This window comes from Peromyscus eremicus, chromosome 5 (assembly GCF_949786415.1).
Source record: "Peromyscus eremicus chromosome 5, PerEre_H2_v1, whole genome shotgun sequence".
NCBI classification, from domain to species: Eukaryota; Metazoa; Chordata; class Mammalia; order Rodentia; family Cricetidae; genus Peromyscus; species Peromyscus eremicus.
In genome coordinates, this window is record NC_081420.1 from 70,123,300 (window position 1) to 70,141,658 (window position 18,359).

At 45.1% G+C, this 18,359-nt stretch overlaps 1 protein-coding gene across 2 annotated transcripts in view; it reads right to left on the bottom strand.

Annotated features, from left to right (window-relative positions):
* The window catches only part of Pip4k2a (phosphatidylinositol-5-phosphate 4-kinase type 2 alpha), a 178,287-nt gene that overhangs the window by 37,197 nt on the left and 122,731 nt on the right, over window positions 1-18,359 (bottom strand). For both annotated transcript variants that reach the window (XM_059263655.1, XM_059263654.1), the window contains exon 4: window positions 15,396-15,548. In XM_059263655.1, coding sequence (XP_059119638.1) covers window positions 15,396-15,548 — 153 coding nt within the window. The remainder of the gene's footprint in view (window positions 1-15,395; window positions 15,549-18,359) is intronic.

Below are 18,359 nucleotides of genomic sequence, written 5' to 3' on the forward strand. Positions count from 1 at the left end.
TCAGGTACCACTGTCTCCCCTCAGTTCAGGATTTCATGGTCCCTGGTAGTAACTAGACACTGTTTAAATGTACTACAGAATCCTTCAGGAAACTGAACGAAGACCCAAGCATTCCCTCCGCCACAGGCACCAGCTGAGGCTAACTGGGGACCTCTGTGTGTGCCCTCACTAGGCATTTAGTGGTCCTGAGGGACTGATTAATTGTCCATTATTTTTGTTAGAGTGAAAAGACCTACGTTTCAGAGAAGCAAAGTGAAGTATTTAGAGAGAAACATTATGCATGTGACATTTACTTTCAAATAATTCCACAAAATCTCAAAATGATGTAACCATGGAAAAATGGGTATGTTACACATTTGCTTCACGTTTGAAAAATTTTATAAACAGAAAGTAAAAACAGGGGTCTGAGGAGACGGCTTCGTGGGTAAAAGCCCTTGCTGTTCACGAATGAAGAGCAGATTTGAATCCTGAGAATCCATGTAAGAACGGGGTGCCCCAGTGCAAGAGTCTGTAAGGAGCGGCAGATAGGAGAATCCTTGGAGGTATAAGGGCCAGACAGCCTTGTACAGGCTGCGAAGAAACCACAGAGATGCTGCCTCCAACGCTGAGGAAGGCAAGGATGAGAGGCTGTCCTCGGTCCTCCACGTGTGCTCTGTGGTTACGCATATCTACAGTCACACGTGTGGGCATGCTCAGTTCTCTCTCTCGTGCTCAAAGGAAGTGAACTGAACCCAAGCCTGTATTTGACTCACCCTTCTTCACCTCTGACCTCTTGACCAACTTCCTGACAGTCTGTATTTGTTTTATGGCTTTCCTCGTCTTCCATTCATTCCGAACTTCTTCCCTGCTGAAGTTTGCCCTCTACCTCTTGAGGGCATCTGCTCTCACTAAGACCATCAATGGCTCGTGGGTCGGTAAACGTGACAGATGCTTCTCAGTCTTTCCCACGGGGCATGTGACCTTCAAGGTCTCTGCTGACTGATTTCAACTTGGCAGGTACCTATCTGGTTTCTCCCTTGGTTCTCTCCTTTTTTAACTTGCTGGCCAATTCTTCCTCCACCATGTGCCTTGTACATGTGGGGTTTGTGCGGAGCCTTGACCAAAATCATCCTTCTCATCTTCTCATTCTACACTGTAGGCACCCCGTCTCCCCCTGATTTCACTCTCTGCATCCTAACAGGTCCCCAGCTTAGCATTTTCAGTCAACAATCATCTTTCAAGTTTTACTCACATAGGATTCAACTCAGTCAGTGTAGCATCTTTGCACAATGTAGGTTCCATGAAGGGACCATTGTTTCTACTGTGTTTACTACCAAATCCCCAACACTTGTCCTTAGCATGTAAAGAGCACTTAATAAATAAATAAATACACTGAGCAAACTCAGAAAACACCACAAGAAGCTGGAGAGGTAGCTCAGTGGTTAAGAGTGTTTGCTGCTCTTCCAGAGGACGCGAGTTTGATTCCCAGCACCCACATACCATTTCATAATTATCTGTAACTGCAGTTTCAGGGCTCAGACACCCACTTTTGGCTCTGTGGGTACCATGCACACACAGGGTGCAAAGACAGACACGCAGACAAAACATCCATACCCTTATGAACAAAGAAAGAAAAGAGGGGGGTTGGGGATTTAGCTCAGTGGTAGAACGCTTGCCTAGCAAGCACAAGGCCCTGAGTTCGGTCCTCAGCTCTGGGAAAAAAAAAAAAAAAAAAAAAGGAAGGAAAGAAGGAAGGCAGGAAGGAAGGAAGGAAGGAAGGAAGGAAGGAAGGAAGGAAGGAAATGACCTGAGGTAGATCTTACAAAGACTCTGCAGTGTAGACACTCCCACTGCTTTGTTCACAATCATATTAGGACTCTGAGTTCTTGGAATTAGAAGTCTGAATGTTCCGGAGTTTGAAAGCAGAAATAAAAAGTACAATTTGATTTACAATGGGGGGAAGGGCCCAGGAGTTCTCATGATGTCATCATAAATAAACATATCACACAAAGAAAAGGCAGGTATGTGTCTGCTGTGGAATATTTTTAACAATGTAAAGGTGTGTGACTTTTGTTTATGTTGCGAAATATTACTGTAACGATGTAAAGGTGTGCTGCATTGATTTAACAATGTAAAGATGTGTTACATTCATTTGTGCTGTATTTGTTTAATGATGTGAAGATGTGTTGCTGTGCCTGCCTTAGGTATCTGATTGGTCTAATAAAAAGCTGAACATCCAACAGCTAGGTAGTAGAGGGACAGGCGGGGCTGGCAGGGAGAGAGAATAAGTAGGAACAGGAATCTAGGCTCCAGAGGGAGGAGGAGAGAATGAGGGAGAAAGAAGAGGAGACACCGGGGTCCGGGGTGGGGTGGGGTGGGGGGCCGGCCTGGCGCAGGGGTGGTGCAGGCAGGCAGCTGCCAGCCAGATGCGGAAGTAGTGAAAGCAGGACACACAGAATGAAAGGAAGGTAAAAAGGCCGGAGGCAAAACTTAGATGAAGAGAGAGAAATGTTAATTTAAGTCGTAAGAGCTAGTGGGACACCTAAACTAAGGCTGAGCGTTCATAATTAATAATAAGTCTCTGTGTCATAATTTAGGGGCTGGATGTCCGAGAAAGCCTGCCACATGTGTCAGCCATAAAAAGATAAAAGGGTCTCGATTTCACCTCCTCTTGCTGTGACAGGAGCAACTTAAGGGAGAAAGAGTTGAGTCGGCTCACAATTCCAGGTAAAGACCATCACTGCAGGAAGTCAGCGCAGCAGGGGCGGGAAGCGACTACTCACATCACACTCAAACTAAAGCAGAGAGCACTGGGTGTACGAATGCGCATGCATGCACACACGCACACACACACCAGCCCTCAGATCACTTTCTCCACAATTCAGGATCCCTTGCCCAGGGAATGGTGTCACCCACACTGGGTGATTCTTCCCACAATTAGGTACTTCATTGAGACTGCCTTCCGAGGTGATCCCAGACTGTGTCAAGCTGACATCGGAAACTTACCACCACCGAGTTATCACATGGTTAACCTGGGGGGACTCCGGTAAGGGCTACAGTTCACTTGCTACAGGGCTATTGTTGCTGAGGAAAACCTCCCAGCATCCTCTCATTCTGTGCATACTAGGTATCACACGAAGGATACAAGAACAAGGAAAGGCAGCTGAGTCACAGCTCCACAGACACGAATGTGTCACTAAATGAGTCAGTAATGATATTTGATGACTTATACAGAATTCACACTGGAAAGTCTCCCAACTTCCCCAAGTATCTATGAACTTACAAAGATGGTAAATGGTGACCTTTCAAGCCACAGGACAACAGGGGAAATCCACAGGTGCCTCCTTCCCCTCTCCATCCTTGCTATTTTCACACTGACTAGGAAAGGAAACTTTGGTCCTCCACAGGAACTAGGGAGAAACCTGGTGCTTTTGAGCTGCCCTGTGCAAGCTGGGTGTGGTGATACACATGTTTAATCTCAGGACCAGGGAGGCTGAGGTGAGAAGGAAGATTCAAAGTCAGTTTGGGCTACACAGTGAGACCATTCCTCACAAAAAACAATGCTCTCTGCTCAAGAATGTGAATGTAAGGAAAGAGGGCCTCATAACTGAGAAACAAAACGCAGAGGGTGAGAAGACTTAGGAGGGAAGGAAAAGGGAGGAAATTCAAGGAGGGAGGACCTCCAAAAGAACCAGGGGGGCTCCCTAAAATGCTCTCAGTGAAACTGTTATGCACAGACATAGTATTTTATCATATGTGTGCATGTGCGCCTGAGTGTGTGCCCGTTATGGGAGTATGCATGCCATGGCATGTATGTGAAGAGAACCACCCTGGGGGTAGACCCCATCTCCCACCTTGGGACAGGATCTCTTGTTCGCCCCTGGGCACCAGGCTAGCTGGCCCTGGAGCTCCTGAGGGCTCTCCCATCTCCACCTTCCATCTCGCCAGGATTACAGACAGAGAACTGCTTTCCCATCTGGTTTTCATGGGCTCCAGGGATCCCAGCTTGGGTCCACAAGCTTTCACAGCAAGCACTTTGCCCACTGAGACATTTTCCTAGTTCAGGAATGGTTACATTTTAAACACATGATGGGAGATCCCTGTTTCAAGGAATCTCTGTAAAATCGTTTCCAAAAATGAATCATGCTGCATATGTGTGCAAGGTAAGGCAATTTTTTTTAACAGATATAAAATATTTAAAATTTACTGCTACATTCTCCTACTTTTAAGTCACAACTCCAAGAGCTTCCCTTTTAAGATCATAAAGATCACAGGTGAATTAGGAATATAATTTGTTCAAATACTTCAAGAACAAGAAGCAAGTGTACCAGGGTACCACAACATTATGATTTTTCTTTAATATTTATTGTCTGGTGCCATTAAAAAAAAAAAAAAAGAGCCCAAACATCTTTAGCATCCAATCATTTCTTAGCACTGCTGACAGGCCCAAGGCAATCGGAGGAACCTTTGCTTTCTCCCTTCTCCATGCTTAATTTCCAGACTACAAGAATAGAAAAGTAATCAGGCATGTGGTGGTGCATACCTGTAATTCCAACCCTGGGGAGGTGGAACCATGGTGACCTTGAGTTTGAGGTTAGCATGAGCTATATCCTGAGATTCTGCCTTAGGAAAAAAAAAAAAAATAGGAACAGTAACTGTTTACTCCTCAGAGCTAGTCTTTAAGTTGCTGGTACAAATATTTATCTAATTTTCAGTCACTGTATTATGGATGAGCAAGCCTCCCCAACTGGCCAAAGGGCACAATTAACCTGGGTGTTCCTACGTGTTGTACGGATGTATCAGTTTACCAAATCAACGTGTTCAGAGACCTCACATAGCCTGGTAGATGTCTTTCTAGAGGGCCAAAGTCTCATGACTCCTGCCCTGGGACCCTGAGTTCCCAAGGTAGAGTCAGCTGCAAAGTGATCACGACTGAGCTGTTCACAGCAGGTGGCAGACCACAGTTTACTCTCTCAGGCAGGACAGGGGCCGTCTACACAGAGGCTGAGGCTGCTCCCAGCTGCTTCTCCAAGCTAGCATTCTCCTGGAGGCACTCCTTTCGGAACCCAATGCTAACCATTATTTTCACACTTCTGGGCTCCCAGCGTCACCAAGCTCTTTTGGGACATCAAAGAAGCCCTGTCTGGCCCCTGAATGAAACCATGACCTGGGCTTTCATCTGTACAGATGCTGAATAATGGTTCCCAAATTTTAACAAGTGAACTCGTTATCTATTCTTGATGACTAATTCAGTCACTGTTATTCTTGGGGTCTGATTCCATATTCTCAATAGGAAATCACTGCATTAGCTGTGCTTGCATTAAAATCACTTTTATTAAGCATTGTTTACTCCATGTTACTTACCTGCCTGCATTATACATTATGTCATGGCTTCTGTTTCTTTCTTAGAGTGTCCTTAGAAATTTTTTCTTTATTTTTTTTTTTTATTTTTTTACATGCAGCAGTATGCCTGGCTATAACTGGTGTTTCTAATATAAGCAACTTGTCCAGGCCCAGTGTTGGGGTCTAGCCCTGACCTATTGAAGGGCCTCTTGAAGTGGGGAGTGAGGCACTGAGAAATGAGAAATGCTAGACAGGGAAATATGGAAGTAGACTAAGAAAAAAGATGGAGACCAGGATAGCTTCAGGAGGGCCCTGGGTCAATATCCAGCAGCCTCGAGTTTATTTTTATTTATTTATTATTTATTTTGGTTTTTTGAGACAAGGTTTCTTTGTGTAGCTTTGGTGCCTGTCCTGGATCTTGCTCAGTAGACCAGGCTTGTCTCGAACACACAGAGATTCCGCCTGGCTCTGCCTCCCGGAGTGCTGGGATTAAAGGTATGCACCACCAACGCCCGGCTTTCGAGTTTATTTCTAATGGGCTTTTTATACACTAGCAAGGGGAGTGGCGAAAGACCTCCCCCTTTCAATATCAAAGCACAACGTACAACCAAGTGTAGACCCTTCAAAACACCTGGTAACCACACCCCACACCCCACAGCAAAGCATCTTGTGATTAGGCCTTGAAGTATAAGACACCTGATAACCATGCCTTTGCACCCTATTATGCAGCCTTGGAGAGCAATGTAAACTCTTACGTTCTGACCTTGAGTCAAACCACAAGTTGGAATCTTTGTGGCTCCCACAGCACCTGTTGCTACGTCCTTCTGCTCAAAAGTTTATGTATACATGAAGTCACAGCGTCATCAACGCTTCTTTTGTTTCTCAGAATTAACTATGGGCTTATTAGAACTTCAATGCATTGAAGAAATGACGTGCTGGAAGGAGACTTGTAAAATATATGGATGTCACAGCCTCAAGATCACAGCTCCCCTCGCTCTCGGGGTGAATAACAAGGATTATGAATTCCTTATCTGCAGCTTGTCTCATGCAAAGTGAATACCATTCAAAGATCCAAGGCTCCAGCAGAGAGGGCTCTAAGTGATGTGTGAACTGGCTTTCAAAACTGCTGCTACCATCCTTTCACTTAAAAAAAAGAGGCTTGAGCTGAGAGTTTCACGTGACATCAAATTAACACTGCATTGTAAAGTCTTGTTTCACTTAATGTTTTTGAAGATTATCTGTAATCCTTACTGCGCTGGTAAAGGATTTATTTTTATTTAGGTGTATGTGGATTTGTCTGTTTTAGCATCAGTCGCTTGTGTGTGTGTGTGTGCCTTCAGAAGACAGAAGAGGGTGTCGGATATCCGGGAACTGGAGTTATTGGCAGTGGTGAGCTGCCAGACATGGGTTCTGAGAACCAAACTCTGGTCCTCAGGAAGAGCAGAAAGCCCTCTTAATCACTGAGCCACCACACACCCCACCCACACCCACACCCACACCCACACCCACACCCACACCCACCAGAGAGTGGAGAAGGAGTAGCAGGAGGACGAGGGGAGGGAGGGAGAGAGAGAGACTTTTAGAATAAACAATTAAATAAAAGTTTCCTTGAGTTCCTGGCTTGGGATAACAAACTGCCTATCCATCAATACAATTTATTTTGGCTTTAAATGCTTTTGGAGTATAGAAACAGAACAAAAGGACAACTACATTTAATTATATAAAAAAAGGAAGCTCTTTCCCGCCCCGCCCCCCGCCTTCCCCCCCCCCCCCCCCCCATGGTGCTGGGCTACAGCCTAGAGCCTTGTGCATGCTAGGCAAGTGCTCCACCACTAGGCTGCAGGCCCAAAACATTCTAGCTTTTCTTAAGCTCAGGAAAGTCAGGCTTAAAAGGAATCAATATTCCTCTGTAGTGTTAGGTGTGGCTCAAGGCAGTTCTTCCCCATGCAGTGTAGCTGAGGACAAAAAGGCTGGACCCCTGGTTTACAGCAGGTCTTAGAGCTGTGGTGATACACAGGATGTGCACATCAAATGCTGAGGCTCCTCATTCTCTGTGCAATACTAAAACAAGAAGAACCCACATAGACCATCCCCATTAAAAATGGAAGAACTCTGGCTCGGGGTACAGTGCGTGGCGGGGCACTTGCCTGATGCCCTAGTTTCCACCTCCAGAACGGCAAGAAAGAAGAGAAAAGGAAGAGAAGGAGCAAGAGGAGGAAGTAGGGAGTTTGTGAAAGATCCCATGAAGTGCTTTCTATAATCAGTGGTGTTTATTGACAATGACAAGTGGAACTGACTGCCATAATGGGAAGCTTGGCTGATGCTTGGTCCTCTGGGCCTTGAGTGACTACAACTAAGGACAGGGGGCAAAAAAAACCTGCAGCAGACGTACCCAGAAGCAGTTGCAGCACTGGTACCCCCGAAGAGGGGGTAAGGTAGGGAGAGGGCATTGGACAGAACCCCACACAGAGAATTCAATAATGGAGAAGGGGCCTCAGGACCCCTATTCTCAGCTGCAACCTTTGAAAGGAGCTAACAAAGCCCTGGTAGGGGAGTCCCTGTCTCCTCCTCCACCAGTGACAAACTTTGGAAGCAGTTTCCCTAAATCAAGTCCCAAGGCTTTCTAGAGAGTAAGCAGAAGCAAGCTCCAAGAGACCATCAGACACACAGGAAAGTTAGTGTGGTGGCGCAGAGGGAGAAGCAATGTACAGGTGCCCTCAGGGATGGCCCTGCCACTCTGCTCTGGTCATGTTTTTCCACCACAGCTCCCTCTGGGTCTACATCACCCAACAAGCTCCCTCTGGGTCTACATCACCCAACAGGGCATCCAGCTGTGTGGGGGCTTCAGGGGTCATCTCAATGGTGCCCCACTAGGTTGCTGAAACACAGGGCTGGATGGTGGTGCGATTTTTCTCTCTGTCCGGACAATCTTGCCTCTCTCCTCTGTCCCACATGACACTGATCCCCAGTCAACACTCTGACTCCCAATTCCAGGTCTGCATCGGTTTTGGTTAGTCACTGACTGCATAAGCCAGCAGACTGGAGGGTCAGGAAACTCAGGTCTCAGGGACTGCAAGGGTTGGCTTACCAACAGTGTGCACCACAAACATCTTAAACATCAGATGTTTTAAAGAAACAAAGAGGCCTGGAGTAGTAGCTCACACCCCCAATCCCAGCAATTCAGGTGGTTGGGAGTGGCCAACACAGGACTGCCATATGCTTAAAGCCAGCCTGAGTTACACAGTGAGACTATGTCTCCAAAATCCAAGACAAAAAGAATAAGCATGTAACAAAAAGCTGATGTGTCCCACCACTGAGCTACATCCCCAGCCTCATTTCTGCATGCCTTTCCTACACTGCTTAGCAAAAGAGCTGATAAGTAACCAACATTTGTAAGACCCGAGAGTGTTAGAGCCGACAGAGAGTTGAAGAAAAGTATATTTACAAAAGCATTATTTCCCCAAATATACAAAAGAGAAAATCAAACAGAAGACTCAGGTTTGCTCTGTATAATACGACTTCCCCGCTGGTCTGAGAGAGGACGCTGTCCTTAGCAGAGTGGCCTAAGGAAGACAAGGTCAGCACTGGAACTGGACCTCCTCGGGCCTGGTGGTTTAAACCTCCATCAATCTGCATCAGCACCACCTGCTACCGGAACCACGCCTCCTAGTGGACTAAAAGAGTCAATGACCAAATAGCACATGATTTCAAGGGTGGGATGTAAGAAGTTAAGGATAAGAATGGTACTTAACTATCTTAATCAATCACTTATATAGTACTTATTCACCAGACACAGTCCTGAGCATGTTACAATTACGAATTTACCTAATTAGCACAACTCGTAACATTGTTTTATTAATTTACTTGTGTATTTAGGTGGGTGTATACGTTTGTGTAGGTTAGAAGGCATCTTGGGGGAGCCAGTCTTCTCCTTCCATCATGTGGCTCCCAGGAATCGAACTCAGGTTGGCAGGACTGGGAGCCAATGCCTTTCCCTGCTGAGCCATCTTACTAGCCCTGACAAATATTGAAAGAAAGGTACTGCTATTGCAATTTAATAGACTAACGATTAGGTGCCGAGGTAAGTAAGTCACCCAAGGTCTCATCACTGGTTAGGACAAAGGCAGTGTGTGGAGGTGGCTGGCTGAGTCAAATTTCCATCCTGCACGCCCTCCCCCACCTCACACTGCTGAGGGGTGGCTGGTCAGAAAACACCACCAGGAAGAGTTTAGTTAGGAAGCAGTGTCTCCCGAGGCCGGCCTCTTGGTAGTTTCAAGCCCAGAAAACACGATGATCCCACTCAACCCCTCATTATTGTAGACCCACTTTACGCAGGGACAGGATAAGAACAAAGTAAAATGACATCCACGGGAATGCCTCAGCCAAACCCATTGTTTTGTATGCTAGCTTAAAAATGTTCATTAAGCAGAGATAAAAGCATATGAGTTCTGAGCATACCAGAACAGAATGAAAATGGCACCCCCTGTGTCCTGGCTGGTTTTAGGTCAACTTGACACAAGCTAGAGTCATCTAAAAGGAGGGAACCTCATCGAGAAAATGCCTCCATGAGACCCAGCTGTAGGGCATTTTCTTAATTAGTGATTGATGTGGGAGGGCCCAGCCCATTGTGAGTCATACCATCCCTGGGCTGGTGGTCCTGGGTTCTGTAAGAAAGCAGGCTGAGCAAGCCATGAGGAGCAAGTCAGTAAGCAGCACCCCTCCACGGCCTCTGCATCAGCTCCTGCCTCCAGGATCCTGCCTTGTTTGAGTTCCTGTCCTGACTTCCTTCAGTGATGAACAGTGCTGTGGACTTGTAAGCCAAATAACCCTTTCTTCCTCAGGTTTCTTTGGTTATGGTGTTTCATCACAGCAACAGAAATCCTAACTAAGAGAAGTTGGTATGAGGACAGTGGGGTTTTGCTGTGACGGACCTGATCATGTTGTTTTGGGAAACATTGTAGGACTTTGGAACTTTGGGCTTAAAAAAAATTGAATGTTGGGAGCTCAGTGAGCTGGTCTGTAGGAGCTTGGAAGGTAAGAACTTTGAGAGCAGTTCAAACAATGGAGGCCCAGCTTGTGAAGTTCAGAGGGATGTTTAAAGACTCTAATGGGGCCATTGGTTATTGTGAATTAAGATGCTGAGGTCTGCTCAACTAGTGCTGAAGAATTAGCTGTGGTTAACAAGAGACTGGCAACCGTGAAGTGAAATCTTGGCATAACTGGGACAATTGATACTGGCTAGCTGGAGCTGAGAAATTAGTGGTGACTGAGAATTGACCAGCATCAGTGAGGTGAAATCTTCTGGAAAGTGTTTCCTTAGGGTCAGCATACAGAAGCTCTGTTCTAGAACTAGCTGAGGTTGTATCTCAAGCTGGCAGCTGAACCTTGGTAGTGTAAGAGTCACCCAGGTGGTACTGGTTTTGAAGGCATGAAAGGGTTATAGAAAGCAGCTGAGGCGTGGCACTGTGAGAGGCCAGGATAGGCCACTGGTGGAGGTGCAGCCTCAGTAGCAGTTGAAGGCCCAGGACTGAAGGGCTCATGCAAAGAAGTTGAGACTTGGCACCATGAAGAGAATCTATGAGAGGCTATTGGTGAAAGTGCAGCCCAGCTGCTGCAAAAGACCCCAGAATTTTGGAGACGCCATGGGATGACCACCAAGAACAGTAGCAGTGGAGTGGAGCCAGTTGGAGAAAGACAAACTGTGTGTGCTGCAGAAGATGGAGCCAGAGAAGTGACCCAAGCCATGGAGGAGCCCAGATCATGAGTGAATCCCAGACACTGGATGCTGAGTTATCCACGGATCATGAGTGAATCCCAGACACTGGATGCTGAGTTATCCACGGATCACGAGTGAATCCCAGACACTGGATGCTGAGTTATCCACAGATCACGAGTGAATCCCAGACACTGGATGCTGAGTTATCCACAGATCACGAGTGAATCCCAGGCATTGGATGCTGAGTTATCCACAGATCATGAGTGAATCCCAGACACTGGATGCTGAGTTACCCACAGATCATGAGTGAATCTCAGACACTGGATGCGGAGTTATCCACAGATCATGAGTGAATCCCAGACACCGGATGCTGAGTTATCCACAGATAATGAGTGAATCCCAGACACTGGATGCTGAGTTATCCACACTTCTGGAGTTTGGTTTTGGTTTTGCTCTAATTTGATTGTGACTGTGTACTGGTTCTTCCCTCTTGAAGTAAGAAAGTATTCAATTTATTTTTTATTATACAGGAGTTCACAATTGAGACAAAGAATTTTCAAAGAGATCTTTAAGTCTTAAAGGAGACTTCAGAATTTCAAAGAGACCGAATTTTAAAGTGTTTGAATTTGTGAAAACTGTGGGACTTGTACAGTTTGTAAAATGTTACGTTGTGATGTTTATTAATGTATCATCTTGGGGAAGAACAAGAAAGGAAAGGCTGTATCTTAACAGTGCTGTGTTTGTGTGTCAAGTTGACAAGGGGTCAACTGTCCTGGCTAGTTTTATGTCAAGTTGACACAAGCTGGAGTCATCTAAAAGGAGAGAACCTCAATTGAGAAAATGCCTTGTCTTAGGGTTTTTATTGCTGTGAAGAGACACCATGGCCATGGCAACTCTCATAAAGAAAACATTTCATTAGGATGGCTCGCTTACAGTTCAGAGGTTCAGTCCATTATCATGATGGGAAGCATGGCAGCATGCAGGCAGATGTGGTGCTGGAGCTGAGAGTCCTACATCTTGCAGGCAACAGGAAGTCAACTGAGACATTGGGTGGTATCCTGAGCATAGGAAACCTTAAAACCTGCTGCACGGTGACACACCTCCTCCAAGAAAGCCATACTCACTTCAACAAAGCCATACCTCCTGATAGTGCTACTCCCTATGAAGATTATGGGGGCCAATTACAAACTACCACATGTCTCCATAAAATGCAGCTGGCAGGCATTTTCTTAATTAGTAATTGGTGGGAGAGGCCCCAGCCCACTGTGGGTGGTGCTCTCTCTGGGCTGGTGGTCCTGGTTCATCATTGCAATAGAAACCCAACTAAGACACTTTGCAAAGACACCCCTAGAACTACAAACAGGATGCTGGCCACAAGGTTTCATACAATGACATCAAGGTCTGGTACCCACCATATTATCTTCACCAAAGCTTTGTGGTAGACATGAAGGGCAGCAGGATATTTTTTTGAAGCCAGACTGGTAGAGGGCAAGGTGGCCAGTATGCACAAGCATGCTCACTGAGTGTAATGTATATGTTGGTGTGCTTCCAATAGCTACCTTGGTGATTCTTTTATAGAAAGTTCGTGACATTCTTGTGTGTACTGCTGCTGCTGTAAAGATGCCATGTTTAGGGTCTTGTGTCCATACTGTGGATAACTCCTTACAAAACAACCATGTCATATCCTATATCAAGGTCAGCTCTACTTCTTAGCAATGGATTTAAGTATGTTCAGACAGCTGCACAGATGACTCACTCAGGATGCTTGTCTTAGTTAGGGTTTCTATTGCTTTGAAGAAAACACCATGACCAAAAAGCAAGTTAGAGAGGACAGGATTTATTTGGCTTATACTTCTAGATCATAGTCCATCACTGAAGGAAGTCAAGGGCAGGAACTCAAGAAGAGAAGGAACCTGGAGGTAGGAGCTGATGCAGGGGCCATGGAGGAGTGTTGCTTACTGGCTTGCTACACATGGCTTTGCTCAGCCTGCTTTCTGACAGAACCCAGGAGCCCTCCCCCATCAATCACTGATTAAGAAAACACCTTACAGCTGGATCTCCTAGAGGCATTTCTTCAACTGAGGCTCCTTCCTCTCTGACTTTAGCTTCTGTCAAGTTGACACCCAAGCCAGTGAATACAATGCCCTCTGGCTCCCAGGTAGCTCAGCTCAAAGTGGTGGCCCTCAAGGTAGCAAGTGTTCTCCTAAAATGCTCTGAGGAACTGATCAGTAAGTTTTAGGCTAGGCTGCAAATAGATTCTTTTCTTTTTATCCATCCTTTCTACTTTCTTTGCTTTTTAAATTTAAAGTCTTTATTTCTCTGAAGGCGACTTCCAATCTTTTCTGGAACATGGTCATGGGTAAGTGCCCAACTGAATGAGTTTATGAAATGGAACATAGATGAGAGATCTGAGCTCACAGACTGCATAAGCAGCCAGTTCATAACCAGCGAAGGTCTACGCCATCTGACTCCAATTTAGTGTTCTTTAAATGAACTGTATTAATAATGGTGGTTCTCAGTGATGAGGTGCTTTCAATTTTATCTAAAGCATACAGTGTCTAAGATGGGAAGAAAACACAGATGTTGGCTAAATGTAACTTTCCTGAATAAAGGGCATACTGAAAAATTAGTTTTGCAGTAGTGGAACAAAAAGAAATCTTAGTACTGTGAGTGATCTGAAGTATGTCAGCAACTGTCTTGATGCCCAATGTGATTACATAACACTGGGGATCTATTCAACTTGTGTGTTAGGTCCCATCAAGTACTCCCAGGAAAACACCTTGTGTTGGTTAGTTCTATTATCAACTCAACATAACTTAAAGTCACTGGGAAGAGAGAATTTCAATAAGGAAGGAGATTGGTCTGTGAGCATCTCTATGGGGGATTGTCTTGATTGTTAATTGACCTAGCTCACTGTGGGCAGGACCATTCCCTAGGCAGGAGGACCTGAACTACCGAAGAATGAAAGGGGCTGGGTGAGTGAGCAAGTGGCAAGCATGCCTTTAGTTCTCTCTAGTCTTGACTGTGGCTATTATATGACCAGCTGCTTTGAGTCCCTGCCTTAACTACTTCTAGTACCAGTCCATTCCCAGGAACTAGAAGACAGACAAACTCTTTCCTCCTCCATGTTGCTGCTGGTTAGGGTATTTTATCATAGCACCTACATGGAACTAGAACACACCTCAACCTGAGATTCTGTAACACTGAGGGATTCACTCTGAGTCCAGGCTTGTCAAGAAGGTCTATTTGCTATTAGAAGAATATATTCTCACCAGTCATAAGACACCATTCTGCTTTGAGTGGTTCCAAGACAAGAGAAGCATAAAGAGAATGCACGCATGTGACATCCAATTCCAGAAAGGGGAAGCATATGAAACTGTAATGAGCTGGAATTCAGGTGGTTCAAAGCCAGTGTCTTTGCCCTCACAGGGATTAGCTGGGTACTTCAAAATTTCTTTAATAATGGGCAACAGTGTAAGCATGGCAGAACAAACTTCACAGTCGATTGTTGTTATCAAAGATGTATTAGATGTTAAATGAACTTAAAGGCAGACTAATGACCTCAGAAAACACGTTAGAAGCAGTCACAGGGTTCCAGAAACAGAATGCAGCGCAAAGGTTTTATAGGCTTCACTGCAAGTGAAATGTGATCGATCACATTTGCAAGGACTGGAAGAACAGCAATTGCTAAGATACAATCCACCACATTAGGGCACAGAGCATGACCCAAAATAACACTTTAAACAAGTCATTTCAAAGCTCACAAATCTGAGGGCTGCCTTGGAAAGAGAGGCTGACACTTGACAATTGTGCCTAAACTCTTTGTAAATCCTAATCTAATGCAGCTGGGGCTCACAGAACTTTCCTTTGAACGCTCTCTGTGACAGCCAGTTTTTACTGCTAAGAGGGAGAATTTTCTACATAGTCCAACTGGGCAAAGGGTGGGTCCTGGACAGGAAGAGGCAGAGGAAGAGCAGCACAGGACTCAGTGTAAACAGACACAGACTCAGAGGGTAACACCTAACCTCTGCCACAAAGGGAATCTTCGGAAATGCTGCTAGATCTTTGGAGAAGCCATTTTTACCATGGTGATCACTGAGAGCATCATTAGATTAAATTTATTTTAAATAATTTAGATTACTATTATGTAAATAGTGAGGATAAGCATTCTCATGAAATCAGAAATCAAGGTCAGAAACCAGGCCAGTCACTCTGGAACACCAGGCTAGAAGAGACTTTTATGTCAAACGGTCTCATTTACATTTGCCCAAGTATACTTTAGAAGTTCGGCTTTGGTGACACTTTCGGCGTGAATGTAAACCTGCTCCAAGATTCGATAAAGACAAGAGGAAGTTACCTGATGGTACTTCTTGAGAATGTTGTGCATCTCTGCCACGTCCTCGCTGGTAATGGTCTTGATGACGTATCTTTTGTCATAGGATGTGTGAAACCGAGCCCCACTTCGTGCCTGGGAGTCATTGGGAAGGGGTGCACTTCTGGTCAAGGAATTCTTCCCGGTCAGATGAGAGAAGAGGAGGGAAGAGAACTGGTTAAAGTGTGGCTCTTTGAGTCTGAATCATTTGTCGTCATAGCAAGAACATTTGCGTCTGGAATAAACTGGTAAGTCGCTGGCATTATTTTACAATTCTAGTAACTCAATTGCAAGTCTCTTAAATGCAATGGAGACAGCTAGGTAAGCACTATGATTCGATTGTTCTTACAGGAAAAGGTGCTGGGCATGGTAGTACAGAGCAATCAGAAGGGTGGCAACAAGTTCTAGGCTATCCTGAGTTTTTGCTATTATTTTGTTTTTTAGAAAGGCTCTATATAGATGTCCCGGAACTCTCTAGGTAGACCAGCCTGGCCTTGAATCCACAGGGATCCATCTGCCTCAGCCTCAGCTGGGATTAAAGGCATGTACAACCATGCCTGGTTTGAGGCTAGCCTAGAACTCTCTATGTAGATCAGACCTACATAGGTCAGCCTGGTCTACATAGCAAGTTACAGGCTATCCATGGCTACATGATAACACCTTGTCTCAAAACAAACAAAAAATAAAAAAGCAAGTCATATCTAGAACTGCAGCATTATTTGCCTTGTTCTTCTTTTCAGAGTTGGACAAGAGCTCAAAATTTTCTTCTGACTAGAATAAGGTTTCAGTCACAAAAGGAAATTGCACAGACATAGAGCATCCCTTTACAGTGCAGGCCACCAGGATTCCACACATTCAGGTAAGATCCTATGCAATGACATCATTTCATAGATGACAAGGCTGTGAGAGGTTTAGTAACAGAGTCAAGAGTCAAGATCATACAGCCAGGAATGAAGAACCAGAATTTCAGCTTGTGTGGCTGGCCCAGAACCTAGGTTCTCAACTAGTAAGCTAGCGAAGTATTTAACTAATCAACTGCGGCCTGTGGAAGAAACTGGAGTGTGGATAAGTGTGTTCTACAACTCATCAGAAGACTCTGGCTTAGCACAGCCTCCACCCTCTGCAGTAAGTGCTGAGCATTCTTGAGGGTGTGTAGGGAAGGGCTCTCTGCAGATACTCTTTGCAAAGCAATGTACCCCAGAATGGGGTTCAGGATGTCCACCCGACAGCTAGGGCCTACAACTCTTCTCTCATAGACTTCCATCAGTGTCTCTCTTTCTTTGAGTTGCCAAGAAAGTCCCCCTGCTTGCCTCTTCCCCTCCCCCACTGGTCATGAGACTAATGGCGTTAGTGAACTCCTGCATCTGAGGAAGTCTGGGCTTCATCACTGCTAATTGTACGCCTGAGAAATGACATCATTCCCTTCCAGGCCTTGCTTGCTGGCTGTGTGCACAGGGATTCAAAGGCAAAGCTGCCTTCCTCCTTCAGTTTCCTCCCTAAACAAGACATCCATAGGAATCGGCAGACTAAACACAATTCCAGGGAATACAGGTGACTTTGGAGAGGCAGGCAGCATCAGGATACCATGGATTTTCAGTCAAAGGGACTCTCTTCCCCTTGTCTATTCAGGACACTATAATTTTCTCACTTCCAGGTGAAATACAGCAGGACTGAGCCATCCACAGCAGGACAGAAGCTGGAGGAGGGAAATGGCCCATCAGCTTATCTTGATTTCCCAGGATGCACCTGGCATCATGCAGTGGACCACTACATCCTGAGAGAACGCATCTCAGCTCTGATGTAAGCAAGCACACACACCTGCCAAGTGCAGAGGCAAGACTGCCAATTAATTAAATCTGCTTTTCTTAGCTTATCAGAAAAAATATGTCAATTTAATTCCAGCAGGACTTTAAGTATCAAGATTCGGCAGTGTTAAATTATTCTTAAGACAACTGGAATTCATCAGGTAGGTAGAACATAATGGAAGGATTTTTCAGGATGAAAATGGAACATTAGCAATAGTTTAACTCTCAGTTAATTTTTTGTTGTTAAAATAACAACAACAAACCTCCTTTATACTACTTCCTGCTTAGAATAAAAAGGAAGAAAATCAAAGTGAGTGTCCCTTTTGTGGGTAAATGCTAGCAAAAAAGTTATTATGTATTGCTAATGGTCTTATTTTTTCCCCTCCCAAACATTAATATGCAAAAGGGCATTTACTGCAAATAAGGACTGTAGATACTGCTAAAATTGCCTTCAGACATAAAATCAAAGCAAGAACAATCGACCTAGACAGGAGGAAGAGGAAACGGGAGAACTCTGGGAGTGGGAACAGTGACGAACACTTGTTCTCAGCCAGGAAGGGTTACCACCTAACAGACACAACTTGGTGAAGAAAGCATGCATTTTGGCTCATGATTTCAGGAGGCTCAGCTCATAGCTACCTGCTCCCATGAACTTTACAGACCACCGTGGCAGGAATATGGGGAGATTGGCTGTTCCTATTGTATCATATCAGAGTGTGGGCATGCTTCTGGCTCTGTCCAAATTTTATTCTACCTGGGCTACCAGGTCATTCAATGGTGCTGTTCAATCTCAAGATGTGTCTTTCCCTTTAGTTACTGCCTCACATATCAATTATTTCTTGAAAATATCCCTTCATACTCACCCAGGAGTGCCATCCACTAGCCCTAGGCATCTTTCAATCCATTACATTGACAAAATAAGCCATCTCAAGTTCCATAGCTCTAGGAAAGTAACCCATCCTCTCAGGAACCAGAGGAGGAAAACACAGTCAAAAGCTGATCAGTAAAGGCTGTTCAACAGGCTTGAGCAGCAAACTTAGAGACTATGTGGAACTGTAGACTCTTGACTCCCCAGGCTGGTGTCAGGACATCCTATGCTGATGGAGGTGGTTTACAGGCCACCTGTGATAACTGAGGGGCTCCT